At 53.9% G+C, this 27351-nt stretch overlaps 10 protein-coding genes across 10 annotated transcripts; 4 read left to right on the forward strand and 6 right to left on the reverse strand.

Moving 5' to 3' along the window:
- Positions 1-360: 360 nt before the first annotated feature.
- Positions 361-2479, reverse strand: P153DRAFT_279648 (acyl-CoA synthetase/AMP-acid ligase-like protein II; the record flags this gene model as incomplete). Its single annotated transcript, XM_033663029.1, has 7 exons — positions 361-479; positions 531-1372; positions 1426-1907; positions 1963-1998; positions 2052-2199; positions 2249-2319; positions 2372-2479. The coding sequence occupies 7 exons, from the start codon at positions 2477-2479 to the stop codon at positions 361-363; spliced, it is 1806 nt and encodes a 601-aa protein (XP_033529374.1).
- A 220-nt stretch (positions 2480-2699) lies between these two features.
- Positions 2700-4206, reverse strand: P153DRAFT_362691 (DNase I-like protein). Its single transcript, XM_033667194.1, has one exon. The coding sequence runs from the start codon at positions 4023-4025 to the stop codon at positions 2733-2735; it is 1293 nt and encodes a 430-aa protein (XP_033529375.1). The 5' UTR covers positions 4026-4206; the 3' UTR covers positions 2700-2732.
- A 42-nt stretch (positions 4207-4248) lies between these two features.
- Positions 4249-6070, forward strand: P153DRAFT_362692 (D-arabinitol dehydrogenase-like protein). The gene is made up of 4 exons (XM_033667195.1): positions 4249-5157; positions 5206-5631; positions 5679-5817; positions 5866-6070. Exons 1-4 carry the CDS (start codon positions 4652-4654, stop codon positions 5905-5907), a joined length of 1113 nt encoding a protein of 370 aa, XP_033529376.1. The 5' UTR covers positions 4249-4651; the 3' UTR covers positions 5908-6070.
- A 169-nt stretch (positions 6071-6239) lies between these two features.
- P153DRAFT_329927 (GTPase-activating protein-like protein GYP2) lies at positions 6240-9952 on the forward strand. The gene is made up of 4 exons (XM_033665415.1): positions 6240-7237; positions 7283-7640; positions 7688-8517; positions 8576-9952. Exons 1-4 carry the CDS (start codon positions 6400-6402, stop codon positions 9913-9915), a joined length of 3366 nt encoding a protein of 1121 aa, XP_033529377.1. The 5' UTR covers positions 6240-6399; the 3' UTR covers positions 9916-9952.
- Positions 9953-11851: 1899 nt separating this feature from the next.
- On the reverse strand, positions 11852-12655 carry P153DRAFT_13982 (uncharacterized protein). The gene has a single exon (XM_033662097.1). It carries the CDS (start codon positions 12401-12403, stop codon positions 11927-11929), a length of 477 nt encoding a protein of 158 aa, XP_033529378.1. The 5' UTR covers positions 12404-12655; the 3' UTR covers positions 11852-11926.
- P153DRAFT_362693 (uncharacterized protein) lies at positions 12329-13028 on the reverse strand. The gene has a single exon (XM_033667196.1). It carries the CDS (start codon positions 12677-12679, stop codon positions 12506-12508), a length of 174 nt encoding a protein of 57 aa, XP_033529379.1. The 5' UTR covers positions 12680-13028; the 3' UTR covers positions 12329-12505.
- Positions 13029-13720: 692 nt separating this feature from the next.
- P153DRAFT_380795 (uncharacterized protein) lies at positions 13721-16959 on the reverse strand (the record flags this gene model as incomplete). Its single annotated transcript, XM_033669962.1, has 2 exons — positions 13721-16434; positions 16569-16959. The coding sequence occupies 2 exons, from the start codon at positions 16957-16959 to the stop codon at positions 13721-13723; spliced, it is 3105 nt and encodes a 1034-aa protein (XP_033529380.1).
- Positions 16960-17495: 536 nt separating this feature from the next.
- Positions 17496-18963, forward strand: P153DRAFT_279009 (DUF1682-domain-containing protein; the record flags this gene model as incomplete). Its single annotated transcript, XM_033662990.1, has 3 exons — positions 17496-17565; positions 17641-18538; positions 18597-18963. 3 exons carry the CDS (start codon positions 17496-17498, stop codon positions 18961-18963), a joined length of 1335 nt encoding a protein of 444 aa, XP_033529381.1.
- Positions 18964-19681: 718 nt separating this feature from the next.
- P153DRAFT_392283 (carbohydrate-binding module family 18 protein) lies at positions 19682-21510 on the reverse strand (the record flags this gene model as incomplete). Its single annotated transcript, XM_033671135.1, has 6 exons — positions 19682-20661; positions 20718-20782; positions 20836-20997; positions 21051-21173; positions 21227-21378; positions 21428-21510. 6 exons carry the CDS (start codon positions 21508-21510, stop codon positions 19852-19854), a joined length of 1395 nt encoding a protein of 464 aa, XP_033529382.1. The 3' UTR covers positions 19682-19851.
- A 2046-nt stretch (positions 21511-23556) lies between these two features.
- Positions 23557-26696, forward strand: P153DRAFT_392284 (uncharacterized protein; the record flags this gene model as incomplete). The annotated part of the gene is made up of 4 exons (XM_033671136.1): positions 23557-23775; positions 24296-24903; positions 25099-26411; positions 26461-26696. 3 exons carry the CDS (start codon positions 23557-23559, stop codon positions 26393-26395), a joined length of 2124 nt encoding a protein of 707 aa, XP_033529383.1. The 3' UTR covers positions 26396-26411; positions 26461-26696.
- Between the last annotated feature and the right edge of the window lie 655 nt (positions 26697-27351).

Here is a 27351-nt window from a genome sequence, read left to right on the forward strand (position 1 = left end):
TGTATCGTACTTGGGTCGGATGTGCATGACAGCTCACAGGACTGGGAAGGGAAGGGAGGTGTGTTACTTGTGAACAGAACGGGAAGAGGAGAGTAAGGGATAAAATGGCTGGGTTTGAAGGGGGATCAGGTCTGGACATGGCTGGGAATATATGTGTGGATACACGTTCCCGTTCCGTTCCCGTGTCCATTTCCATATCCATTTTATTCTGTCGACGACCGACAACAACAACCACGACAACACGCAGGAGTTCCCACGCTTATGTTACACACCATCGTGCATAACAATCAGCATACATCTACCCATATACCCCCTTCTCAGCCCGCGACCCATCAAACCATACCACCCCAAACCAACACACTATTCCAACCCCTTCCCCTCCCCCAACAACCCAATCCCCACCTCCCTAAGCCTAAACTTCTGAATCTTCCCACTCGCCGTCTTAGGATGCGTATCCACCCAAAACACATACTTCGGAACTACCAGCCTATCAGTATCCAACCCCTCACACCAAAAGCATAGCAACATACCCAAATGATGACTCAACTTCACCCCAACCCACTCACGAATCTCCTCCGCGGACACAACCCCCTCAGCACCCTCATGCGGGACAACAAACGCCGCGACGACCTCCCCATAGCGCTCATCAGGGAGGCCAACGACGCTGATCTCCGCGACAGCGGGGTGCGAGAACAGGCAATTTTCTACTTCAGCGGGGTGAATATTCTCGCCGCCTTTGATGATGAGGTCTTTGATGCGGCCTGTGATGCGAACGTATCCGTCGTCGTCAATCGACGCTTCGTCGCCGGTGTGCATCCACAAGACGCCGTTGTCGTCCGCGACGAGGGCCTGGCTTGAGCGTGCTTCGTCGGCCCAGTAGCCTTTCATGACGTTGTAACCTGAGACGGCGAGTTCGCCGCGTTCGTTGATGTTGAGCGTGCGGGACGGGTCTGCGGGGTCGACGACTTTGATGGTGACGTGGGGGAGGACTTTGCCGACTGTTTCGACGCGTTTGGATATGGGGTCGGTTGTTGTTGTCATTGTGGAGACGGGGCTTGTTTCTGTCATGCCGTAGCAGATGGTTAGGTCGGTGAGGTTGAGCTCTTTGTGTAGTTTGCGCATTAGCTCTATGGGGACGGGGGAGCCTGAGGCGATGCCGGTTCGGAGGTATTGGAAGCCGTCTTTGGGGACTGCGCCGTGGCCTAGCAGTTCTAGCTCTGCGACGAACATGGTGGGGACGCCGTAGAGGGCTGTGCATTTGTGGTCGCGGACTGCTTCGAGGGTTGCTTTCGCGTCGTATGCTTCCTTTGGCCAGACGATGGCTGAGCCGTGTGTTGCTGTGGCCATGTAACCTAAGACGCTTCCGAAGCAGCTGCGACGCTGTTAGCTTTTCCTCCCATGAACAAAGCTAGAGTGGTTTCTCACTGGAATAGCGGAGGTGGAGAGCACACCGTGTCGTCTGCTGTCAACAGCATTCGGTCGCCAATGCTCCGCCCGTTGTTCAAGATGCCGCGGTGAGTCAAACACGCAGCCTTTGGCGTACTCGTGGTGCCTGACGTGAACTGAATGTTGACAATCTCGTTCGCATCAAGGCCCTGATCCTCCAACGCAGTTCCGTATTCGCCATCTTCGAACACATTCTCATATCGCAAAAGACTTTTATGGCCTGATATATCCACCCTCCCCTGCGAGTTCTCCACGACGATAATCCTTTGTAGTGATGGCGCGAGTTCAGATTGGAGGGTCGGGCTAGCGAGGTCTGGCACGAGGTGGTTCAAAAGAGAAACGTTGGAAGTTGGGTCTTTGCGCGGACGATTGGTTTCGGCGCCAATAATCAGGTGTGTGGCAGAGAGGTGGTTGAGCGCAGAGAGAACTTGCGGCGCGTTGAAGGTTGGGTTCAGAGGCACCTGTGTGATACTTGTCAGTTGTGTAGAGAACAATGGAGCGCAACGAACAACTTACCAGGATCGCTCCGAGTTTGAAGAGGGCATACGTTAGCTACACCACCCATTAGCACTCTTCCTACAAGCTTTAATCGCATTGTACCATACTGTGCCGAACTCGACATTGTTCCCCAATGACACGGCCACCCGATCGCCCTTCTTCACTCCGAGTTTCTGCAGCCCCCGAGCGACGGTGTTCGAGTCGCGGTCGAGCGCATCGTATGTCAGGGTAATCCGCTGGTGATGGGAGATCACGCTGCCACAGTGTCAGTTACGCGACATTTTCTAACATGCACTGAACTCACGCGTTACGGTCTCCATACTTCTTCACAATCTCCGCAAAGTTCTCTGGAATCGTCTGCTCCAGTAGCGGCGGCTGTCGCATGTGTTAGATATCACCAATTTCATTCCACAGCTCGTGCACGCACCTCGGTTGGCCCTATGCAGATAGCTTGAGCTTGAGTTGTGAGATCCCGACGCGCCCTATAGAATAGCTGGGGCCTTTTCAAAGAGCGATTCAAGACCGACCGGAGCATCTTCAGATCGCAGAGTCATTGAAGGATACAGAAGGCGCCTGCGCATGTTGTACCTGTGTCCTGAAGTTCGGAGTATGGTGTTGGCGTCGGAACTGGGCCGCGGATGCCCGAGCCCCATTCATACGGGTACGCGGGGTAGGTACCGTGTCCATCAAGCTAACCGAACGGCTCGGACGGGGCGTCGGGTGAGATCACGTGGTTTGCGGTGGAAATATCAGATCGGATTTCAGTTGTCTGGAGGAATGCTATTTCATCATGTTCTAAACGACGCCGCCAACCAGAGACTACCCATGATCATAGCAATTACGGCAAGGAGTGCAGCGTTGCCCTTCTTGGTCAGAGCGAGATAGGAGAGGACGCCGACGATGACCTCGCACTGTCGGCCAGCGGCCTGCCGAGACTCCCATCGTGGGTTGAGGGGATAGGGAGGACTGGAGCGAACATCCGTCGTGTCCCTTGGAACAGGACGGTCGTCAACTCGCAACGACAGAGCCACCGGGCGGTGATCCGAAGTCGGCTGTACAGGTAAAGATGTGTAGACCTGCGGCTCGAGCTTTGCGGATGGGTGAGAAGGCAGAAAGAGGATTCTGTCGCACCAGGATGGGTAGCGGTGTTTCGACCACTTCCATTCCTCTTCGGCCTCGGCGAGTGAGCGCTGGAGACCGTTGGCAGTCTTGTCGTCTGGCATAGCATATTTGTAGGTGGGCGGGAAGTAGATAGGAAGTTCTTCTAGGCCATGTAGTGTGCGATTGGCTTCCTTCTCTCGTGTCAACTGATCCCTCTCCAGCAAGCGTGAGAAATGTTTGGGCGACGACTCAGGCATTGATGGCTGTGGGAAAGTCTTGTGGGTCTCTGGATCTGGACCGGTATCGTGTGTGCGGTAGTTCAGGTCGCCATAGAAGAACACGTGGTTGCCCGCAGTGAAGAGGCCACTTTGGCCCTTGGGTGACTCTGTGGAAGGCGGGAGCATCCGCCCCCTTTCGCTGGAGCTGTATGACGACTCGTCACCACTGACGAAGACCAAGTTCCTTACGAGGTTCTCCCAGTCTTTGTTTCTGGCATCCACATTGTTTTCTGAGGGAGCGAGGTGGGCTGCAGCGAAGCTGAGATCCAGTGTGTCGTCGTAGCCGGCGCATGCCACCCCAATGCGCATCGCGATCGCGCCTTTGTTGCCCATGTTCCAGAGCCCCACGCCAGCTCCTGCCGACTGTATCCATTGTATTCTCTCTACGAACTTTGGCTTTGCGAAGATCATGAGGCCCGTCATGCCCAGACTCCGGGTCGCGACGTGTTGGAGCTGTTCGCTGCCATGGCTGTGCAGGTCTGCGGCAAGCTGGACGGTTGTTGTGAGGCGGTCCAAGTACGGCTTCAGGTACGATCCACCGAGAAACGAGTAAGCGATGGGCGCGATTTCTTGCAGGGAGATGGCGACGACGTCAGGTAGCGGGGCTGCTTTGGGGAGGGCATCGAAGAAAGAAGGCGCGAGGGATTGGGGGTCGACGAGTTCGCGCGCGCAATTAAACGTGAGGAGGTACAGCTGCAACATGGTGAGACTGGTGATTGTACTAGAATGCGACCGTCAGCGTTTCTGGGATTGTTTTGCGCCAATCGTCATGTAAAGGCCACTCGAAAAGAGTTGCAAACGCCAGACGTGGGGTTAAAAAGAACTGTGCATCAAAAGAACTGTGCATACTGTTGATAAGAATGGACGATATGCAGTCGTCGAGGGATGGGCCCTGGAATAATCTCCAGTGGTGGAGCCGATGCAATGTATGCAGATCTCGGAGTCAAATGCCCCGTTCAGGCTGCACTCCTTGGGAATTTGGTCAAGGCGTCACTCCACAACGATCGTGGGGTGGAGCATTCAGGGGCGACAACGTGTAATAAAAGAGGAGATGTTGAGGTGAACAAGCCAACGTGGAGGCCGTAGTGGGAGGCGTGGTGCTGATTATGAGCTCGGTGTAGTAACATGACGTACGATGACTGCAGGGGGAACGATGCGCGTGGGGGAGCTGCTTGGGAAGGCGTAGAGCTTTGAACGTAATAAATAATTCATTATTCTTTACTCACTCTCTTCAATCTTTGACTGCCTCTGCCAATCTTGTCAAACCGTTCCATTACCCTGACATTGCGATTTTATCTCAATTTAGGATCAGCCTTCACACCGCAACTATGTTCAAGTCACAGCTACTCCGCCAGGTCGCGCGTGCAGCCACAACACAAGCTTCACGAACAGCCCCTCGCACACAGCCGGCTGTTTCCTCTATTCGACGGTTCACATCTGCGCCCGTTCGTCTCGAAAAGAGCTCCTCTGATGACGATGTTGATGCTGCGACCACCTCAGGCCAGCCTGGGCAGAGCGGTGACCACGAGGGCCAGTATGCACGAACAAGCTCAGGCATTATCGTAGAGTACCCCGAGGAGAAGGACCTCCCTCCGTCGAACCCTGTGGTAGGCCGAGGAGGTGTCCACGCCAAGCGAACGCTGGCCACATTCTCGATGGAGGGCAGGGTGGCGGTCGTGACTGGAGGAGCTCGAGGCTTGGGATTGGTCATGGCGCAGGCGCTGGTCACTTCAGGTGCCGATGTCGCCATTGTGGACATGAACAAGGAGGAAGGTGCAAGGTCGGCCAAGGGGCTGATTGATATCTTCAAACAGGAGAATCCTGGATCAGAGAAGTAAGTGTGACGATATGACAACCAAGGCAACACTGACACGACGTGCAGGCTTCCCAAGGTCACAGCGCACTTCTGCGACGTCTCGAGCCCTACATCAGTCGATCAGTCAGTTGCCGAGATCCTGAAAGCACACGGCAAGATCGACAACTTAGTCACGTCTGCTGGCTTCACGGAGAACTACGATGCCATCTCATACCCGCACGACCGCATGCAAAAGCTCTGGGGCGTGAATGTCGACGGCACGTACATGTATGCTGTCGCCGTGGCGAAGCACCTCATGGGAAGGAAGGCACCAGGAAGCATTGTCATGATTGGCAGCATGTCTGGGTCGATTGTGAACGTTCCGCAGCCCCAGGCTCCTTACAACGCGGCGAAGGCTGCCGTCCGCCATCTGGCGTCTAGTCTGGCGGTTGAGTGGGCTTCGGCGGGTATCCGCGTCAACTGCATCTCTCCTGGATACATGCTGACGGCGCTGTGAGTACCTGATGGATATGGTAGATTGCAGTACTGACTGTCCACAGAACCAAGAAGATCCTCGACGACAACCCAGAGCTCCAGAAGCAGTGGACGTCGTTGATTCCAGTTGGCAAGATGGGACGTCCTGAGGACTTGATGGGCGCGGTCACGTTTCTGTCCAGTGATGCCAGTCTCTATGTGACAGTGAGTACAGTGCCATGTTTGGTTGTTCGTGAACTGACAAGATGACAGGGTGCTGACCTGAGGGTTGACGGAGCTTACACTTGCACTTGAGACTTTGCACTTGAGTGGTAGTGTAAAGAGGGTAGAGGCTGTATGGTGCTGAGAGCAATCTCGAGACGCGTCCAAGTTGGTGGGACAAACAAAATTATGAGTAGCGAACTACCAGACTGTATGAGTAGTGTTCCTGAACGAATCCCTTTTTTTATGGATACATCTCATCTGCAGTAAGCAATTGCATGTATCGCAATGTGATGTGAAGAATCGTAGCTTCAGTGTTTTCATATTCTATCGAAGACTGGGACCCTTACTATCTACTATGATTGAAGTGTGCCAAAGCCAATCACGTCGGGGGTGCAAGTCGGCCGTGCGTCTCCAGGGCTGAACCGGACCATGGATGAGATCAGCGCGAGGGCACGATGGATTCGGCGCGGGCATTGCTAACGACATTTCTCCACGCGCCATGAGGCACAAATCCAACGCGCCTGCCACCTAGACCCCGTCTCGCCTCGTCTCCCGCGGCAGCTCCCCAGGCGGCCCGACGCCATGTTCAACCTCTCGAACCTGGTGCAGAAGGCGCAGCAATTCATCGAGCCGACGCTCACCAACATTGCGGGCCCGGCAACGCCGACGGACCGCAGCAGGCCGAGCAAGGCGACGCTCTTCCGCCACCAGTTCCGGCTGCCCGACTCGCAGAGCCCGCTGCAGGAGATCACGGCCGAGCTCACCCTCCAGCCCCACCATTCGACGAGGGGCGCCGGCGACGCGACGGGCTCGGGGCCCGACAAGGAGAAGGAGAGGGACAAGGAGCGCAGCCCGGGCACGCACTATGTGGGCAAGCTGCACCTCAGCGAGCAGTACCTGTGCTTCTCGACGCAGGGCTCGAGCTTCGTCAACACGGCCAGCCTGAGCTCGTCGAGCAGCTTCACCGGCCAGACGCACGGCGCGGGGCCGGCAGGCAATGGCTTCACCCTGCCGCTGTGCGGGATCCGCCGCGTCGAGCGCCTGCACAGCCAGAGCTACATGTTCGCCCTGGCCATCACGACCTGGAACGGCGTGCCGGACTCGAAGACGCAGGCCCCCGCCGGCCAGAAGCTGACCATCCAGCTGGCCGGCTCGCGCCAGGTGTGCGAGCGCTTCTGCGACGCCCTGAAGAAGGGCCTGCGCGAGGGCGTCAAGGAGGTCGACAACCTGCGCCGCGTCGTCGCCCAGTGCTACACCGAGTACCTGCTCGACGACGCCAGCGATAGGAAGACGCACGTCGAGGGCAGGCCGGAGAGGGAGCACCCGGACACCGGCCTGGGCATCCTCTTCAGGTACCCGGGCAACGCACGCAAGCTGCGGGACGCGACCAAGATCCGCCTGTGGCGCGAGTATCTCAAAGGTGCGCCGTCTCCCTGCCCACCCATGACGACCCCGCGCTGACAAGCCGCAGACAACGGCCGCAGCGCCACGCTCATCCGCCAGCCCACCTTCCACAAGCTCATCCGCGTCGGCCTGCCCAACCGGTTGCGCGGCGAGATGTGGGAGCTGACGTCGGGCGCCTTCTTCCTGCGCCTGCAGAACCCCAACCTCTACACCGAGACGCTCGCCAAGTACTCGGGGCGCGAGTCGCTGGCCATCGACGAGATCGAGAAGGACCTGAACAGGAGCCTGCCAGAGTACCCCGGCTTCCAGAGCGAGGAGGGCATTGGGCGTCTGCGGAGGGTCTTGACGGCCTACAGTTGGACAAACGAGGAGGTCGGCTACTGCCAGGCCATGAACATTGTTGTTGCCGCACTGCTGATGTATGTACATTCCTCAATCGTCGCCTTTCCCACTCTAACGACACAAGATACATGTCCGAGTCGCAGGCCTTCTTCCTGCTCTCTGTGCTGTGTGACCGCCTCCTGCCCGGATACTACTCGACCACCATGTACGGCACCCTGCTGGACCAGAAGGTGTTTGAGTCGCTTACCGAGAAGACTATGCCCATCCTCTGGGACCACCTGGTCAAGTCGGACGTGCAGTTGTCGGTCGTCTCCCTCCCTTGGTTCCTTTCGCTGTACATCAACTCGATGCCTCTCATTTTTGCATTCCGTGTTCTAGACGTCTTCTTCCTCGAGGGCCCCAAGGTCCTCTTCCAAATCGGCCTAGCCATTCTCCGCATCAACGGCGAGGAGCTGCTCGACGCTTCCGACGACGGCTCCTTCATCTCCGTGCTGAAGGGCTACTTTGCAAGACTCGACGAGTCCGCCCATCCCAAGTCTGAGAATCCAAAGCTGCGCGCCGTCACGCGCTTCCAGGAGCTCATGGTTGTTGCGTTCAAGGAGTTTGCGGGCATCACGCAAAACACCATCTCGGAGCAACGGGCGAAGCACAAAGACGCTGTTCTCGAGAACATTGAAAACTTCGCCAAACGCACATCGATACGAAACCTGGGCCCAGAGAGCAAGAAATTGAGCGTCAACGATCTCGGCTTCTTGTACGACAGGTTCTACGCTATCCTGTACGAAAGACAGCAGAGGGCGGAGATTATGCAGCAAGAATTGGAGAGAAAAGCGAAGGCTAGCAAGACTAAGGCGTCGGAGATGGTGGCTGGGTACAGCACGGAGAAGGGGAGAGTCGCGGTCGGGCTGAGTCCAACGCAGATGGACTACGATGCTTTCAGGGAGTTTTTAGCCGGTAGGTCATCATCATATGCAGAGTCGTAATCTTTGCATCTGTCTAACACGAAGTTTAGGAATCACCAAATGGGCCATCACCGACTCTCCAACCACACAACGGGACGCCAATGGCAGCCAATCACCCCACTCGTATTTCGGCAACAGCATGCGAAACCGCCCGCCAATGTCGCCGTGGGGCTTTGGTCCCGAACCAGCAGACCACGAGTTCTTGAAACGCCTGTTCCGGCGCTGGGACACGGACATGACCGACTCACTGTCGTTGCAAAACGTTGTTGCAGGTTTCGCGCACGTCAAAGGCACAAAAGACATCATGTCCAACATCAGCTACTTCTTCGAGCTGTACGACGACGACGGCGATGGCAGGGTGGACCGCGAGGGTATACTCCGGATTTCAGAGGCTCTGCTGTTCTTGTCGAGGAGAGGCGTTCATGACTTCAGCCCGGCTAGCTCCACCACTGATGTAGGCGCAGGTGCTAGTCCTGAGCGTGTCAATCGCGACGAGCAGTTTTTGAGCAGTGTGTCTGCTTTTATTCGTCGATGTTTCGAGTACGCTGATCCGGATCATCCGTCGAATCAGGATAGTCGCGCGGTCGCCCAGGCCACCGAACAACTCGATAACTTTGCCATTGGCGATGAAGACGAGGATGAGGATGAAGACGACGAAGACGAAGATGAAGACGACGAGGACGAAGATGAAGAATCAGATGAAGAATCCGAGGAAGAATCCGAAGAAGAAGAAGACCTCATCGACTTTGGCGACAAGCCCAAACCCACCACCACGCCCACGCCCACCCCCTCCAAACCCCCACACCGCACCGAAAAAGCAAAAGCCGCAAACCTCGCCCTCGACCCAAACAAACCCCTCCACATCACCCTCCCCACCTTCCGCATGGTAATCCTCGCAGACGAAGTCCTAGAACACTTCTTCGAAGTAGGCTTCTCGTCCAGCTTCCGGCTCGCAGACGAATCGCTGCCGCCCAGCCACCTCACAACGTTTGCTAGTATGGCGAACAAGAGCGCGGGGGCTGACGTCGGCGTCGGCGCGGTGGGCGGCGCGGGCGTGGGCGTTGTGCCCCCGGGTAAGGGGCTTAGGGGCATGCTGGATAATATTGTTAGTGATGGGATGAGGGTTGCTGTTGAGGTTAGGCGGAGGTATGATGAGGCGCAGAGGGAGCTTGAGGGGCAGGGGAGGGGGGGCGAGGAGCAGGAGCAGGATGAGGAGGGGGAGGGGGCGGATGCGGATCTGCTTGATGGCGCGGAGACGGCGGGCGTGGATGGTATGAAGGGGGATGTGCCGGAGAGGAGTCTGCTTCCTGCGCAGGGGAGTGTGGGGGGAAGTGTGGATGGGAGTGGGAAGAGGAGGGTTAGTGGGCATGTTTTGGAGTTTGAACGGTAGGTTTGTGGGGGGCGTGTTTTGGCGTTTTTGTTGGAGGCGTGTTCGTCTTGGGGTGGGATGGGATGGGATGGAACAGAGAGGCGGGGAATAGGTTGGAATGCATATCTTTTATCCTCATCTGTTGCTGTTTTCACTTACTTTTGTGTTCTCCCTGGTATGTGGATGGGCACATAAACATGGGACGTGTCTGTTCATCCCATCCCATCCTCACCCGTCCCATCACGCTGTCTTCCCTCCCCAACAAAAACACGCATGAAAACTAACAAGCACTGTGGTCTATGCAGCTGCAGGTGGAAGAGGAAAGGACGGATGTTTGGAGTTAGATCTACACTGCTGGACGGGTATTGCGCATGTGTTATTTTGGAGTTGTCTTTTGTGTTGTGTTGTTCATATACATCATCATGTAGACAAAATAAAAAAAGAGGAGAGGAAGGCACAACACACACACCATGGACCTTTGTCGTTCCGAATTTTGCTCCATCAGTTTATCCTTATCTTTATCTTATCATCTCCTTTTTAGGAGTGTACAGCTTATTCTAACCTAATCCTAATTACAATCTGATTCTCCGAACACACATATCATCTGTTACACACTCGTTTTCGAAGGGGGCAGAGCAGAACACCATATTCCATTTTTTTGCTGTTTTTTTTTGGTAGATTTACTACTGGTCTGACTGTGTGAGTGGAGACATACACCATACAGAACATGGATTTTACTAATCGTTTCTCCGGGTCTGGATAGAAAGGAGGACGAGGGAAAGACACCATCACCAGTCCGTCTAGTGATTTCAAAGAAAAAGACAACATGAAGCTTTTGCCTGTCGTCTTTGGAGAAGACGACATTTGCTTTGCGCCTGGGCCTTTTTTTTTGTGAGGAGAAGAGAAGAGGAGACAGCATGAGTTCTTCGTGCTGTTTTTTTTTTGGACAGAAAAGATTGGGGTGGTGTAAATATCGAGTACCGAGAATATGATAGAGTAGAGTAGAGTAGAGCGGAGGACATGGTTCACTTCACCTTCGGTTTCAGGTGGAGCACAACATCCATGTCAGATGCTTGGAATACAGCGGAGGAGAGGACATGGTCCATTTCACCTTCGGTTTCAGGTGGAGCACAACATAGAAGCCTTTCTCTTTTTTTTTTCGAGGAAGGGAAGTAGTAACTGCAGTATAAAAACACTGAAGAAGACTTTTGTTGAGCGGTATAAGGGTGAGGACGGAGTAGGGGGGAGGAGGGGTATGTGTGCAGACCCATATACCTTTCAGTGTTTTGGTTTTAGGGAGTGCGGAGAAGAGAGAAGAAGAGGAGAGGGGAGGAACATAAGTTCTTTCTGTTCGTTTATTGGAAAGATAAGGGTTTGGGGGATGTGGAGAGTACAGAATAGCTGAGATTGGGTTGATATAGGAGGGATTTATAAACTTATACACCGAGGTCTTCATCTAAATAACAAAACAGCAGTGTTTTGGTGTTTTCGTGGGCTAGAAAGGCAGGCCATGTGTCGTAGGTAACGCGTTTTGAAGAGAAGCCAGAGGACAGACATCTAACTTATCCTCTGTTAGTTTTGGGTCGTTTCATTCCACGCGGACACAACAGTAGAGTAGAGAAGTAACGAAAGCAAAGCAGACCGCCACATTGACTTTTGCAATCGCTTTTTCTTTATGGATCAAACTCGCTGATGGCATGTCGTATAAAAGTTTTCAGTGCATTTGGATCTTTAAATCTAAATAGGGAAAGACGGAGGAGGAAGGAGGACATGATTAGCTTCCGACTAGTCTCCAGGAGGACACAAACATGGAACATCTTCGAATATTCTTTGGAGAGCAGATCACCAGAATAGGAGGAGGGAGGAGAGACATGAATAACTTCTGACTATTCCCTAAGAGGAAACAAACATATCTCATCCATCAATCTTTTTTAAAGAGCAGATTACTAAAATAAGAGGCGAGAATCATCAAGATCGTCCTGCACAGGTAGGAATATGGCAGAATGAGGGGAGGAGGAATATATGTCCAGTCTCATGAAATTTTCGAGGGGTTGTTTTTATGTAGTGTATTGTAGTGTAGTGTAGTGTAGTGTAGTGTAGTGTAGTGTAGTGTAGTGTAGTGTAGTGTAGTGTAGTGTAGTGTAGTGTAGTGTAGTGTAGTGTAGTGTAGTGTAGTGTAGGAAAGGAGAGCAGAGCAGAGAACATGGTTTCTCTTGGCTAGGTTTTTAGGTACATAGAGTTTCGGAATATGTGTAGAAAACACAGAGATTGAGGTAAAATAATGAACCGATAAGAGGCAGCAGGTTCTTAACACGGCATGGCCTGAGTTTTGGATAGTGAGTCTTAGTGCCATGGCAGGAGAGAGATGGACATGGAATTTATCTATCTTTGTTTTCAGTTCCAAGGAGATAGATAGAAGGTAGGATACCATATGATAGTATAGTAACGAAAGTAGACCGCCACATACGTTGGTGTAATACCTGTTTTCAACCAACGTTATTCCGACCATGTATGCGAGAATCGTGATGCAGACCAGACATGGTCAAGATCGCCGTTGTTTTAGATATCGATCCAGAGAACAGAGAAACAGGAAGACAACATGAGTAGTCAATTATACCCATTTCAGCGGAAAACAACATAGAGACTTGACAAATGCTTTTTTTAGGGGCCGGATTAACAGGATGGAAGAGAGAGAAAGTTCCCAAGCTCGTCCTACAAACACAAAGTGAAGCAGAACACAAGAGAGAAGCCATGTGTTGAGCCCTGTGAAGTTTTCGAGTTTCATTTTCAGCTTCAGTCTCGGTTTTGGATTGTGCGGAGAAGAACAGAGCAGACCACATTGTCGATCTTCGTCGTTCTTTTGTTCAAAAAGATGGATTTTCAGGACATGTAACAACTCCCACACCAAAAACCAAAAAAGATTGTGCTTTTCGCAGGGACAGCACAGATCCAGGATAGGTAGGTTTCGGCGCAAACGACGTACTGAGCCAGAAGCGAAGGAGAGACATGCAGCCTATGCATGGGATTTTTGTTTCCTTTGAAAATGATGTGATGGGGGTAGAAAGTGTAGGAAGAAGACTGGGAGTTGAGGTGGAAAAACTTTAGTGCTGATGCTGATGCTAATAATCGAGTGCACTCTCTCGAGGGAGGTGGTTTGGTGGGATGGCATGAGAGTAGCAAATCCAATTTTACGGACGCCGAGGACGCCGAGAGAGAGAAGCATTAATCGGTGTGCTTTTGATTTTCTTTACGGGAGAGTCTTGGGCGATGAATTTTCGCAGAATAATGACAGAAGTTGAGAGGAATGCACACAACGAAACACTCTTAACACGACGAAGTGTGCCCTCCATAGACCATTGAGATGAGGCTTTTGGGCGGAGCAATATAGCCTGAGATATGTTTTTAGTGGATGTCGACACAGCAGCGGAGGAGGAAGGACATGCAAACGAGTCGGCGTATGTTTTTTTACTTGATTTTCACGGAATAGACAGAGAGTGTCGAAAGATTTTCAGAGTATGTGCGGAAGAGAAGATTGAGGTTGACGTGGACGGGAAATTCGACTGATACCGACTCGACGCCGTCCGCTCCACATGAGAACATCGAGAAAAGTGTTTTGGCGAAACGATATGAGGTTGCGATGATTGGGTTTTGGGGGGGGGAAGCATCGAAAACATTTCCTTGTGTTTTTGTTTTTGATTTTGATTCTATGAGGTATAAATGATACTGCAGTGCAGAAGAGAGGAGAGAAGAGAGGAGAAGCACCAGGCAACGATATACAGCACGGCAAAACTTAAATAGTCCGTGTGTGTATTCCATCGACAAACAGTCACGTTGTCAGTGACCTAACATTAACAGCGCGCACCGGCCCATGCCCCCCGCTATCCTCCTTACTCGTCACCCCACGCGCCAACGCCGACCTAAAATCCGGATTTCTCGCCTTCTCCTGCGCCGCAAACGCGCTCTGCAGCTCCTCCAGCGCATCACCACCCCCCTCCCCACCGCCCTGCCCAACCGCCACATCCTCGCCGCCGCGCTGCCAGTCCCTGCCCAGCATCTCCACCAGACTCACACTCGGCTTCGCAAACCTCCTGCGCAGCCGCGGATGCCACATCCCCGTATGCAGCCTGCTCGTGCCGAGAAGCTGGGGCTCGCGGAACAAGCTGGCGCCCCATGTTGCGTTGATTTCCCTGACGTAGGTCAGGTACGGTCTGTGGTTGACTTTTTCCATGACGCGGTTCTCTCTCCGTTTGGAGTGGCCGCGGCCGAACATGACGATGAGCTGTGCTTGTAGGGCTTTGATGACGTTATGGCGCCAGACTTTTACGCCCAGGTCGCGGAGCTGGACGACCGTTCTGAGCCCCTCACTCCAGTGGAGACGGTTGAGGGTGTGGTTTTTGAGGAGGCGGTGGCGGTAGTGTTTTTTCGCTAGGGTGGGGCCGAGGATGGACTGTTCGAGATGCGCGTTTGGTAGGAGTCCTGCTTTGAAGCCCCAGATGATGAGGCCTTGTAGTAGGGATGGGCGGAGGAGTTGTCGGATGGGGTGGAGTTCGGATAGTTGTTGCGGGGTGGATCCGGGGAAGTGGAAGTAGTAGTTTGGTTCGGGGAAGGCGGTGCGCAGTTTTGCGGTCGCTGTATCGAGGAAGGGGGATTTGGGTAGGTTGGAGAATTGCGTGTTGCTTCGTGGTGCGTACCAGCAGACGAGCCAGAGTAAGAGGCGTCTGAGTTCTCTGAATCGTCCAGACATGCCAAAGCGACGGATGATCTCGCGCCATGAGGCGGGTGAAATGGGCGCCATGCCGGCCTCGAGGATGGTCATGAAGACACGGGAAACGAAGCGCAAGTCGTCGAAGCCGCCCCTGGTTGATACGCCTGGTTTGTGGCCACGCTGCCGCGGTCGCAGTAGGCTCTTGATGGCTACGATGGATTCAGTTGTGAGTATGACGCGCTGAGCACGCATATCCTGAAGGGTTGTCACGATGCGATGTGGCCCGGAGCGTTGGGTGTAAATCTGCAACAGCAAGTTCCACGCTTCGTGATTAGGGTCTTTGTGAAATAACGTAAGAACCGCGAGAGTGCGATGAGCTTGTACGTAATCCTCCTGGTCGAGGTAGTAGTTGAGCAACTTCCGCTGGACATCTGCGTTCCCAAAGACGTCGGGATGCTGGTCGCTGATGAGCATGCTGCGCACCAGATCCCACTTCTGCTCCATAGCAAACTTCTCTATAGCTAGAATGAACACACTCCCCTGGAGTGCGATGCCTGCCGCTCGGAGTTCCTCAAATCTCCGTGGCAGGTCCATGATCGGTTCTGTTCGAGCCGCCATGGCAAGCACTGCCTGAGGCCCGATCTCATTCACCCCCACCATGGCAAGCCCCTTTATGATCGAATCGGGCGGAATGGCCCTGGTGGCAAACATGCGAGCACAGAACGCGTCTTCAAAGCGTACGGGCGCCGTGTCACGACCTTGAAGCCGGCGCATAAGATCCTCGTCGTAGCTGGGTTTTCTTCGTTTCGATCTTTGCGGGGCATCCATGGTCTCGGCAAGGGGTCTAGGATTGGATATGACAGATGCTTCGGCAGTGAATATCTGCACGACAGGATGTAAAGCGACGGCTGCGGAGGGGAGGTCGTCCCTGACGACGCACAGACTGTGCCATCGACGGGCCATGGCGATGCGGCCCTTGTCGATGAGCGGCGGCACTACGTCGTCGTAGAGATTGCGCTCATTGCTCTGGCGGTATATGTGCATCAGCGCGTCGTAGGCCGAGGGCGTGAGGTGAGACGCTCCTCGACGCGCCAGGGTTTGCAGTGGGAGCTTCCTCAAATTCAGCGTCACCAACATGTGGTGGTGGTAGTCGAGGGCAGCGGGCTGTCTGCGTGGAAGCCAGTAGCCCATGACCAGCTCGTACAGGCGAGGGTAAGTCTGGCCCGTCTCCTTCAGCAGGTCGGCTGCATGGTCTATGACGTCCACGACCAGCTCTGGGTGCTTGATGAAGGTCCCCCACAGGATCTCTGCGTCGGTGGTGTCGGTGGTGGGCAGACGGTAGGCCTGGACACGACGAGCACTCCATACTGAGCGAATCCCCTGCAGTCCACGGAGCCTCTCCTGGTGGGCGACGTATGCAGCCCACAATGCCTCCTCTTTACCGTCCCGACTGCCTCTTGGGTCTTTCCCCGAGACGTCATCGTCGTCTTCGAGGAACTGCAGCACTTTCTCGCGATGGACAATGTCTCCCGCCGTGTCCTTCCATCGTCTCCACTTCCGCGTTGCCTGGGGCTTTCCAGCAGTCGAGTATCTGCGGCGAGAGGCTATCGAATGGCAACAATTGGCGGCCGTCGAACATGGTGCAGGAAGCTCGCGAGCATTGACAATGGAGCGCAGGAGTCGCAGGGCAGACGGGCTGGCGAGGAGCCTGTCCAGGGCCGGTGGCATCAACAAGGCAGGCGGGCAGTGAAGTGTTCCATTGGCGATAGCAACCACGCTTTCCGTCTGTGTCACTGTGGGTAGCTCAATGCGAAAGTTGAAGCGACCCAAAACGGCTAAGCGGGTGAGGGCCTTGGCGCTCGACGTCTGGTCGGATCATTCGACCTCACCAGCATCACACGCACCAAACCACCCATTGCCCCCGCGTAACCCCTCAAACACCTCTCCACTCTTCAAAATGGCAGGGTACGTCTATGCTGCAGCTGCGCGTGCTGTCGTGCGCTCCAGGAAGCCCCGCGACGGCTGCCTCTGCGCTCCTTTGGATTCCCCCTCACGGCTCGATACTGACAGTCTGCAGCTGGGTCTTCCGCGAGAACAGGGTTCCCCACTACCAGCGCGAGTTCCAGAAGCATGATGGTCTGAGGACTTGGCAGAAGGTGCGTAGTCTCGACATAGGAGCGTGAGCCGTGGTCGCGAATATGACGTGGGGGTCGGGCAATGAGGGAGCAGAAAGAGATGGGACGGCAAACGGCAAAACACCAAGGCGCATGCTGATAGTTCATTTTCCAGGCCCGCGGCAGGTACATGATTCCGATGTACCAGACCCTTCTGTTCACCAGCTTCGGTGCCAGCATGTACATGATGACCCGTATTTTCCTCGTAAGTTGGCTCTTCCACAGAAATAAGAAAGCGTAGCTAATTTGATGGCCAGGGTCACAAGACTTGGTTCGGCAAGAACTAGGTTGGGCAAGCAATTCAAGATATCCGGGACAGAGCAGAATGGGAAGACAAACATCGACCTTAGTGTACAATCAGTCAACAGAGCTTGCATACCACGATGAAACTTCCATTGTTGATTTGAACAGAAAGCATCCAGCAATGCATACGTGAAGCCTTGTCGTGTATGTTGTAGTAGCTTTGACCCGCCCATCCCACAACGTGACTATCCCACCACACCACACCACCCTAATCTTGCACGTGGAGAAGCCATGTCTAGTAAGCAGCTCTCACACTGTCATCTCGAAACACGAACATGCTCGTCGAAAACATGTCGAGCTCCAAGTAGTGCCCCACATTGGTCTTAGCGGAAACGTCACAGCCGAGATCTCTCACGAACTCCTCGTTCGTGGCCTCAAGCGTTCCCAACCACAACCGTCCATTGAGGTGATCAGACAACATGGCCGACTTTGTCAAGGGTTTGTTCGGCGGACAGAAGCCAGCGAAGGTGCCAGTTGCTGGTGATGATGGTACGTCACTCTCCGTCTGCATGCGACCACACGGCCCGCCTACCCCAGACGCACTGTCGCAGCATCGCTGACAAGCACCAGACTTCGCAGACTATGCGGGCGCTCCTGAGCCCACGCCTGCAGCCATCTCGCCTTTCACCTCGACTGCGCCGGCCATAGCGCCCACGGCAACCGCGGTCGGTGCGCGTCCCTACACGGCATGGTACCGCGTGTGGGAGCGCACGACCCTGGAGGACTTCAGGGTGGAGATGTATGTGCTGCCCTTCCTCTTGGCCATTGTCCTCGTCCACCTCTGGGGCACCAAAAAGAACCGCAACAAGGCCAAGGTCTGGATCAACGCGCACGCGCCTGTCCTGCAGCAGGAGTTCGCTCAGGTCGGATACCTGCGTCCCGAGATCTCGCCCGCAGACGATGCCATTATCACGCAGAGGGCCATCGATGAGGCGACCAACCCGGACAACCTGCTTCGCGAGAAGAAGTCGGACGAGTTCCAGACATATGCATCCGGCCGCCAGAACGTTGCCTTTGTCGACTTCAAGTTGTCCATGCTGAAGCGCTACAACCCCTTCATGCTCCTCGGCGAGTACGTCGTCCCGCTGTTCCTCGAGAGCTTCCCCCCGCCCATCGAGCGAATGGAGGCCACCGCGTACGTCTTCGACGGCCAGGAGACCAAGGTCGCGCCCTCGTACGGCAGGAGCGACGCGAAGAAGGTCCCCAACAGCACTTTCGACGGCTTCGTCTTCGCCGTCGTGCACAAGGATATCATGAAGCGGATGCGTGACGAGCGCTACGACCTGTCTCTCACCACGACGCGCGACCACGCCAAACTCCCCGTGTGGACGACGGTCATGAGCGAGAGCGCCGAGGTCACCGACCTGCTCCTCACGCCCGAGCTGATCAAGGCTGTCAATGAAGCTGGCGACAGCTTCGAAGCCCTCGTCGTCAGCGACCAGCCCATGGACCAGCCCAAGAAGTACGTCCCCCCACCACCCCCTTATCCACCTACCCCCCCGCTAACCACCCCGTCCCAGCCTCGACGAAACCAAGCCCCGCAAGCGCATCAGCCTCGCCCTCAAGCTCTCCCCCACCTACACCGCCTCGCTCCCGCTCTTCTCGTACTTCCTCCGCATGCCCGACCACCTCGCCTCGTCGGCGCACTTTCGCCCCGAAGCCCTGCGCCGCATCAAGCAGACGCGCGACGAGCAGATTGCTAAGATCCGCAAGCTGGACGAGGAGGAGAAGGCTGAGGAGAGGAAACTGACCGCTGATAAGCTGAAGAAGGAACAGAGGGATGCTAAGCTCGGGAGACTGAGCGCCGAGGAGCAGAGGAAGTTTTTGGATAAGGAGAGGGAGAAGCAGGCGAGGAAGGGGATGAAGAAGAGCACTGTTAAGGCGTAGGGTGGGTGTTGATGATCGATTGGAGGGGTGGGTGGGGGTTGAGGCGTGTTGGGGGAGTATTGTGTATGGATGGATGGATGGATGGTGTTGGATGAATTCGAACCCCAAGCTCGACTTTTATGGATGCTGTAATGTGCTTTCACTACTGTATTTATGTATCACCATACCTGAACAGACTTGATTTACTTGATCAATGTCTTGCCTTCTTATTGAAAAGGTCCCGGATGGAGTAATGCATTAATTTCACATCATGAAGATGCCATTCACGTTATCTATACTACGTTGTCAATGTGTAATTTGAATCTGGGTCCTCGTTTTTCTTTTAACTAAGGAGGGATGTGATTTGTGGACTTGAGGTGCTTGCTGCCTGTGCTTTTTTTTTATGTGGGGGTTAGTGGAGGTGGGTGGGTTGGAGTGAGGGGGGTGAAGTGGGTTGGAGTGAGCGGGATGGAGTGGAACGAAACGAAACGAAACAGATCGACACAGATTGAAACGAGACAGAACGGGACGGAACGGAAAGGAAAGGATCGAAACGGATGGGGACGAGTGGGAACGAAACGAAACTGAAGGGATTGAAACGAAACAAGATCCTTCCTGTAAATCTATTCCTATATTACGACTGTGAGTTATAAGTAATACTGTCTCAGAGCTCTAGAGTGTTTGTATATGTCTTATCACTTCACGCTAATTTGAAGATTTGTGCTAAAGCTCTGATGGGGGCGAGGGGAGTATATTGTGTTATTGTGATGCTGTGTTCTGTCGTCTATAGTTTGGAGCTGCGTATGTGTATATCTGCTGTTTGTCGGGATGTCTGAGTTGCTATGGATCCGAGCCGAGGAAAGCAATCGATGTGTCGAGACTCCATTGCAGGGTTGGTGGTGGATTGGACTATACGGCAGGGAGTTGGCGGCGGACACGTCGCATCGTCGACGACGTCTGGGGCAGCGACGTCGATCCATAATTCCCCCCATCCCCATCAACAACCCCAGCCCCCACCCCACGACACCTCTCCAACTCCCACGCCATCCGTCCAACCCTCCCCCAATCCGCACTATCCTCCCCCAAACTCCACGCCATAACCCCCCCAAGTCCAAACCGCCCAACAACCTCCTCAAACTTCCTCCCCACCAACTCCACAGTATCCCACGTCCAAAACAGCCCCCTCTCCCTGTCGAAGTAATACTGCGCCCCAGCACCCTCATCCGTAACCCCACGCACCACCGCATCCCCCCAACTCGCGGAAACATCCACATCCACACACCCGCTGCCATACGCATGCCAACACGCGCCCTTGCAGTGCTGCACGCTCGTCCCGCAGCTACCGTACTGCGAACAGCACCCCGCTCCACACCGCGTACCGGCGTCGGGCCCGCACGTCCCGTCGGTCGACTCGGGGAGGAGGTGCGTAGCGACGGGGCGCGACATGTGTGCTTTTTCGAAGGTCCAGGCGCCGGAGGTGAGGAGGTCGGCGCCCGTTTGGGGGTCTTCGGCGGGGGCGAGAGGGCAGTTCAGGGCTGTGGTGCAGGAGGGTGGGTTGGCGACGGTGAAGTATTTCGCGTAGAAGGCGAAGCCTAGGTTTAGTTTTGTGGGGGGGAAGCCGAGGGTTAGGTAGGATTTTATTGTTGAGGTGCTGGAGGTTAGGGAGGTGTGGTGTTGGGTTGTGGGGGAGCGGCGGTTGGTTAGGTCGTAGGTCATTACCTGGGGTGGGGGTTAGGTTGGGGGGTGGTTAGGGAGGGAGGGGAGCGGGTGCGTACGTTTATGAAGTCGACGTGGGGCCAGATTTTGGGACTGGTGGTTGGGGTGTAGGCTATCATGTCTTCTGGTGGGTGTTAGACTGGATCTTCATGGGAGAATGGAGGGGCGGGTTCTTACCTTGTCTGCCTGGTGCAGCAATTGAGAGAAGCTTCTCAGGTCCGATGGCGGCACGGGTCGCTTCTAGAAGTTTTGGAAACGCATCGATCTGGTAGACTTTGGCCGAGTTGGCGACTTGCTTGTAGTCTGCTCCGTTGCCACCTGGGTACTCCCAGTCGATATCTGACACTCGTTAGCAGGTTGTATCAAGTCATAGCCATGGGCTAGGTACGTACCAACACCATCAGCACCAGTGTTTGCAAGCATGGTGGCGACATCAGCGGCAAAGCTTTGAATACCAGCGTCTGTCTTGGAGAGTTCGTTGAAGCCGAGATCATCACCCCAACCACCCACCGCGACTAGACGTGGACCAGTAAGTATCTGACTCGTAACTCTCACATACAAGACATACTCATCACTTTGGCGTTGGGGAACTCAGAGCGGATCGTGGAGATGGGGACCTTGGGCTGGAAGGTAGCAGTGCTATTTGCCATAGCGAAAGCAAGGATGATATGGTCGATGCCAGCACGATCCTTGGGGTCGGTCGGGCGTGTTGGATGCCATCTGAAGCTTAATGAGTGATGACCATACGTCTCAAGAAGAAGTGACTTACTCGTCCAGATATATCACAAAGCGGGCGCTTGCTAGTACAGCGAGAAATAAGGGTGCAAGAAGCACCGCAGATGAGAAACGCATGTTGGTAGTGAGTGTAATCGAGTGTTCAGCAATTTCTACAAGTGCAAAGAGAGCTGCGTATAAAGACAAATCTCAGGAGAAGCGGTGGGTATTTGACATCTGGCACATGCAGGTTGCCGCGAGAAAACTCTGGAGCATTTTCATCACACAAAGCACCCGGGTCGCGGCCTGGAAAGAACAAACACGGGAAATCGTAACGAAGCGGTGGATATGAGTAGGTGCTCAAAGAAGAGACGTGTGATTTAAATGGCGTAACGACGTGTGAGATTTAGTTTTGGATCGCCGTGGCGAGGTATGGCTTTGCCATCTGTAAGCCCGAAGATTATGTGAACTAGGTGACTGCGAGGAACATGTCTTGCGTTGGGTTTCCTATCAGGGCTCCCGTTGTCCGCAGGCGATGTATCGAGCTTCCACCAAACCCGGAATGGAAGCGGGACGACGGCGATGTCTTTGCCACGGAAGTACATGGCAAACACGAGATCATCTCTCTCAGAGTGCGATGGTGCACACTGTACCTGACGGACCCGGAGATGGAATCTCGAAGTCCACAGGCTGCTTCCAGACTTTAGAGATAAAATGCACCTCAGAATGTTGACGGCGGGCAGTGGTGTGCGACTGCGAGGTTGTTTACTGAATCGTGATATCAGAGAATATGTCGTTGCCTCAACTAGCTCTTACTGAACTGCAGCTGCGTTCCTGGAAATATGAGAAGTCGAACGGTACTGTACAAACGGTGGGCATCTTTCTGTAATTTGTGTAGATCGCTGAGTAGCAGCGCTCAACGTGGTACATTGTCAATTCAGGGTACTCATGAACGGTGCTGTGTGACTGTAGACGCTTCTAGTTTGGTAGAAACCACTACACATGACCAAGTAGGGAAAGAATGTCCTATCCTGGTTCTTGGTTTGTTCAATCCCAGACATGCGAGAAATAGCCACATGGAACAGGCTGTGATGGAATACATAACAAGGAAATCTGTGGGTGAGTGTTCAAGAATGGCAGAGTTTGAAGAAACTGTTCTGGTCCAAATGGCATCTGATCCGACCATGAGCCGTTAGGTATCCTAAGGAAGTACAAGTCGTTTATCGTGTCAAACAGTTACCTTTGGGATAGATTGCGTGTAGTTGGTGTTGCTGATCTATGACCCTTTGGAAGATGCTGAAAAAGGCCAGACTCTTCCGTCTCATCGTTGCGACGTTTTCCCCTCAGACCCGAGCAACGTAGTGTCTCGTACGCTCGGTACAGCGAATAAAAGTGAAATAAGATACTGAAATTGACAATCTCCTAGCAATGCGTATACATACTTAGTTCATGCGACCACGTTTTCCTTGAATAGTTGAATGAAAATGAGTCTGATGATAGTAATAAAACTACTTCACTTGTGTCGTTTCTGGCATTCTCACCATACTATTGTGATTGATCTCACATGCATACATAATCTCGGTGGCACATTCGTCATTGCATCGATGGGGGATGGAAAAAGATACATCACGGTCTCAGAAAGTGGACGTAAAAGCGTAGATATGCTGGAAGTGAGAGAAAGCTAATGCATGCAAAACACCAAATAGCGATTGGGGGAAGAGAGGATTGGACGGATGCTTCAATCAGCTGCAGTTGCTGGACGCGCACGACATGTTGACGAATGCAGAAGCTGACCACTTACGCCAAAGCATGATTATGCATGTCAGATGGAGGGCAGTCCACAATGCATGACGGTGGCAGGGAACCATGGTTTGCGAGCATCGAGACCTTGCTTTGCTGCAACAGGCAATGCATAGCAGCGCCAAAGACGACGCAATCATTAGCGACCGGTGGACAAATGGAGCGACGGGCTTGGAGGCGTCATGCGTACGAGAGGCGGGCGGGTCTGGATGATCGCCAAGCTCCATAGCTCCCCAGCTCCGATTGCCATTGAGTTTTCTCCTGCATTAGCTCCGTGCATAGCTTCGACCAGTGACGACGCGCCGAAATTGGGAGGCTGGGAGGCGGCTGGGAGCTTTCGTGCGACAATGTTGATCTCAGCTGGAAATAAATGCCTCGTTCATCATGATAGTGCAGGACGGAGCCGCTGCTCCAATTGCGGCCCTCCACGACGGTTTCAATCGACCCACTCGCAATAGTGAGTTCGGTCCAGCTGCAGGTTGGCCTGGGAAGCTCCCTACAGCTCGTCCGAAGTTGATTACTGGTGGTTGCGACGCGACTTGGGAAGCCATTGCCCGGCCAACAGCCGTGCGAATGCCTGACGGCGCGTCACAGGATACCTCGGTGCGGAGATGAGGCGTTGCCATGGCTGACGCGAGATTGCCGTCGCTGAGGGGACAGCTCGAAAGGGGACAATGCTTCGCGCTAGAGACAAAGTAAACAACGCTAGTCACAACGCTGAGCGATCCCCGGTCAACCTCCAGCCCTGCACCCGCGACACGGCTGCTCACCAGAGTCCCCAGCCAACCGTCCAGTGTTCTTGACCCTCCTCTGCTCGCCTCGATAGCATAGTCGAACTCTCCACTGCTCACGACCCCCGCTATCGCTATCGTCAACGTTGCTGCACGTCAACCAACATCAAGCTGGCTACCTTTGAGCATTTTAATTCCCCATTTCAAATCTCCAAGTGAGAATCTCCCAAAGGAGCCAAGAAGTTTCGTTCTTGATTCCTTTCGAATTGTTTTCGGACAGTTCGAAGGTAATTCAAGAAGGAACTACCAAACTCCGCCAAACTGGATTTTGAAGCGCGAGTACGTGATGGCGCAACTGTGAGGTGAGAAAATGTTGCTGATGGTTTGATCAGGTTCCGATCCCCTTCAGTGTCTTCCCGTCTGCGTATCGGAGCGCAGGCACTCAGGAATCCACTCAAGAGTCGCATAGACTGAGGGCAGAAGGTGAAGCTCGTCATCCCCAACGAGCTTCACACGGACAGGAGGAGCACGAGGAGATCCACGAGTCTTTCACTGCTACTGTCCACCGCCCCCAGCACCACGACACCCAAGTAAAAGAAGAGGTTCACGTCCACGAAGAGGAGCATCATCATCGTCCCCAGCACCGTGAAGAGGTTCACATTCACGAGCAAACCCGCTACATCAAGCCCGAGCAGCGCCAAGTTCACCAGACTCAGCAGACGCAACAGACTCACCAAACTCACCAAACTCACCAGACTGAGCACTTCGAGCAGATTCCGCAGACCCAGCACACTGAGAAGATCCAGCAGACTCACCAGTTTGTGCCAATTCCATCGACCCAACAGGCCCAGGCACCGCAGTCTCCCCAGTTTGAGCAAAAGTCGCACCAGTTTGAGCAGAAATCTCACCAGTTCGAGCGAATTCCGCAGATTCCGCAGAATCATCAGAAGGAACAGACCCACCAGACTCACGGGCGCTTGGAATTCCAGTCCAGGGATCGGTAAGTCCGCGATTCATTAGCCAATGTTATTGACAGCACATCAACGCACGGTCCATCACAACAAAGGAGGCCGGGCCGAAAGCCACATAATTGGCGCTAACCCCTATTCCTTTGTTGTTGTCAGAGCGACACGCGTTCTCCACTTTTCCCTCACCTCCTCTTCCTTGCTTAAGCTGACCTTCCTTCCTCCTCCAGCCTCCAACCCCAACCTTCTCACTCCCACATCGAGGTTAAGAGTAGATCATTCGACGGTCACTTCGATTCTGTTCACGGCCCTGCCTCAGACAATCAACCATCTCAGATCGATCTCACTGAGAGTCAGTTTCGCAAACACACTCGTCCCATCGTCGCCGAAGCAAGTCACACCAACTTCTCGTCGCACGCCCCCCAACGTCAACAACAAACCTCCGGTTACTCCAAGGAGACCTTCACTGCCAATCACACCAACACCCCCTACGAAAGGAAGCACGTTGACTCAGTCGATCGTCGCTACCCCACCCAGGGATCGGTTCGAGTAGAAGAATCTGCTCGTGCCAGTGTTGACACCCCCAAGAAGTTTAAGCGTGATATGGGATATTACGACCACGAAGGACAGTATCACTCTCTTCGCTCCGGTATCAAGCACGCAGCCCACAAGGTCGGTGAACGTATCGTCCACCCCATCCACCCTCAACGCCACGAACACTCTCACGCACACTCTTCGTCTGCTGCCAAGTACGACGACATCCGCGAGGAAGTAACCGTCAAGGAATCTCATTCCGCCCGTGCTCCTGCCCCTGCTCCCGCACGCTCTCACGTCTCAGCTCACACTCACGTGTCTGCTCCTACCCACGTCTCCGCTCGCACCCACGTGTCAGCTGCCGCTCCTCTTCCCGCTCGACCTATCCAGTTCAGCGCTCCCGTCTCCTCTCGTCCCGTTCAGGCAAGCGCTCCCGTAGCTTCTCGCCCCGTCCAATCCGCCGCTCCTACTAAGAGCGTCGTTCGTATCAACACTTCTTCCGCTCACATCCCGTCTTCTCCCGCAACAGCCGCCAAGATGACTTCCGCCAACACCATCACCATCCCTTGCCACCACATCCGCATTGGCGATCTCCTGATCCTCCAGGGCCGCCCTTGCCAGGTCATCCGCATCACCACCTCCTCCCAGACCGGTCAGCACCGTTACCTCGGTGTTGATCTCTTCACCAAGCAGCTCCATGAGGAGTCCAGCTTCATCTCCAACCCGGCTCCTTCGGTTGTTGTCCAGAACATGCTCGGCCCTGTCTTCAAGCAGTACCGCGTTCTTGACATCCGTGAAGACGGTCGCGTTGTTGCCATGACCGAGTCTGGTGACGTCAAGCAGGGTCTTCCCATCCTTGACCAGAGCGGTCTCTCCACCCGTCTTGCTGAGTCCTTCGACAGCGGCCGTGGAAGCGTTCGCATCCTTGTCATCGCTGACGATGGTCTTGAGATGGCTGTCGACTACAAGGTTGTCCACGGCTCCAGGTTGTAGATGTTTCCCGTCAATGGTATGTGTTTCGCTTCATCCTCTTCGCGCAACCTAACTAACATACTCAGATTTCACTCAAATGACCTGCATGTGCTACTAGACATCGGGGAGTTTTTGTCATGAATGTCACTTTTTCTCGTCTGTGTTCATAACTTTTTGCTTAATTGCTTGGCTACGATCTCTGCCTCGTCATCTTGCACCCAGTTCGGCATATGTCGATTCAGGGTCAATGGTGATTGGTAGTGGTCTTTGTTTAGGCGATGGGATACTCAAGGCTACATATGTGGATAGTTAATGAATTGCGTCTCTCATACCATTTTGGGTGTCTACCTTGTTCATCGTGATGTCAATCTTGTCTACTACCAACCCTTCATCATCTATTATGGTCAGTTCGTGTTGTTTCTCAAGTAGCTACTCTTCTCACCCTCTCGTCAAGTTCTACTCCCTCTATGATATATGGCGCCTGTCTTCCGTTCAATGTAACACATAAACTCGTCCACGTTGCTAATCACCCGACACACCTCCACCTTCCATCTTGCGTCCCGCACTCAGTTCTTACACATCCCCGTGCTTGACAAAGCCTTATCATTCTGCATCCAAGTATTGCAGTTTCATATCTAAGCTGTTAATATGTTTTCCCGACGCTCAGTCCTCATGAAGTCGGCCTCCCTTGTTCCATACCCGAACCGTGTCTGCGATGCCAATTTGAGGTTGACGGAAAATCATGTGAGCGCGCGTGTGTTTTCAAGGTTGTCGCACCTTTCAAAATGTGTCTCATAGGCTGATAGGAGTTTATGGGTTTCGGTATCCTGGATGAGTTGTTGATCGATCAACTCAACTTTCAATTCGTCGTCTTCAGTCGCATGGCTATGCGTCTTTGTTTGTCGTTTTCGACTACAGATTGTCGGGTATCGACAAGTAGTAGATGCCGTTTTATGTCGAGCGTTGCGTGTTTGCGA

This window comes from Dothidotthia symphoricarpi (assembly GCF_010015815.1).
Source record: "Dothidotthia symphoricarpi CBS 119687 unplaced genomic scaffold P153scaffold_1, whole genome shotgun sequence".
NCBI classification, from domain to species: domain Eukaryota; kingdom Fungi; phylum Ascomycota; class Dothideomycetes; order Pleosporales; family Dothidotthiaceae; genus Dothidotthia; species Dothidotthia symphoricarpi.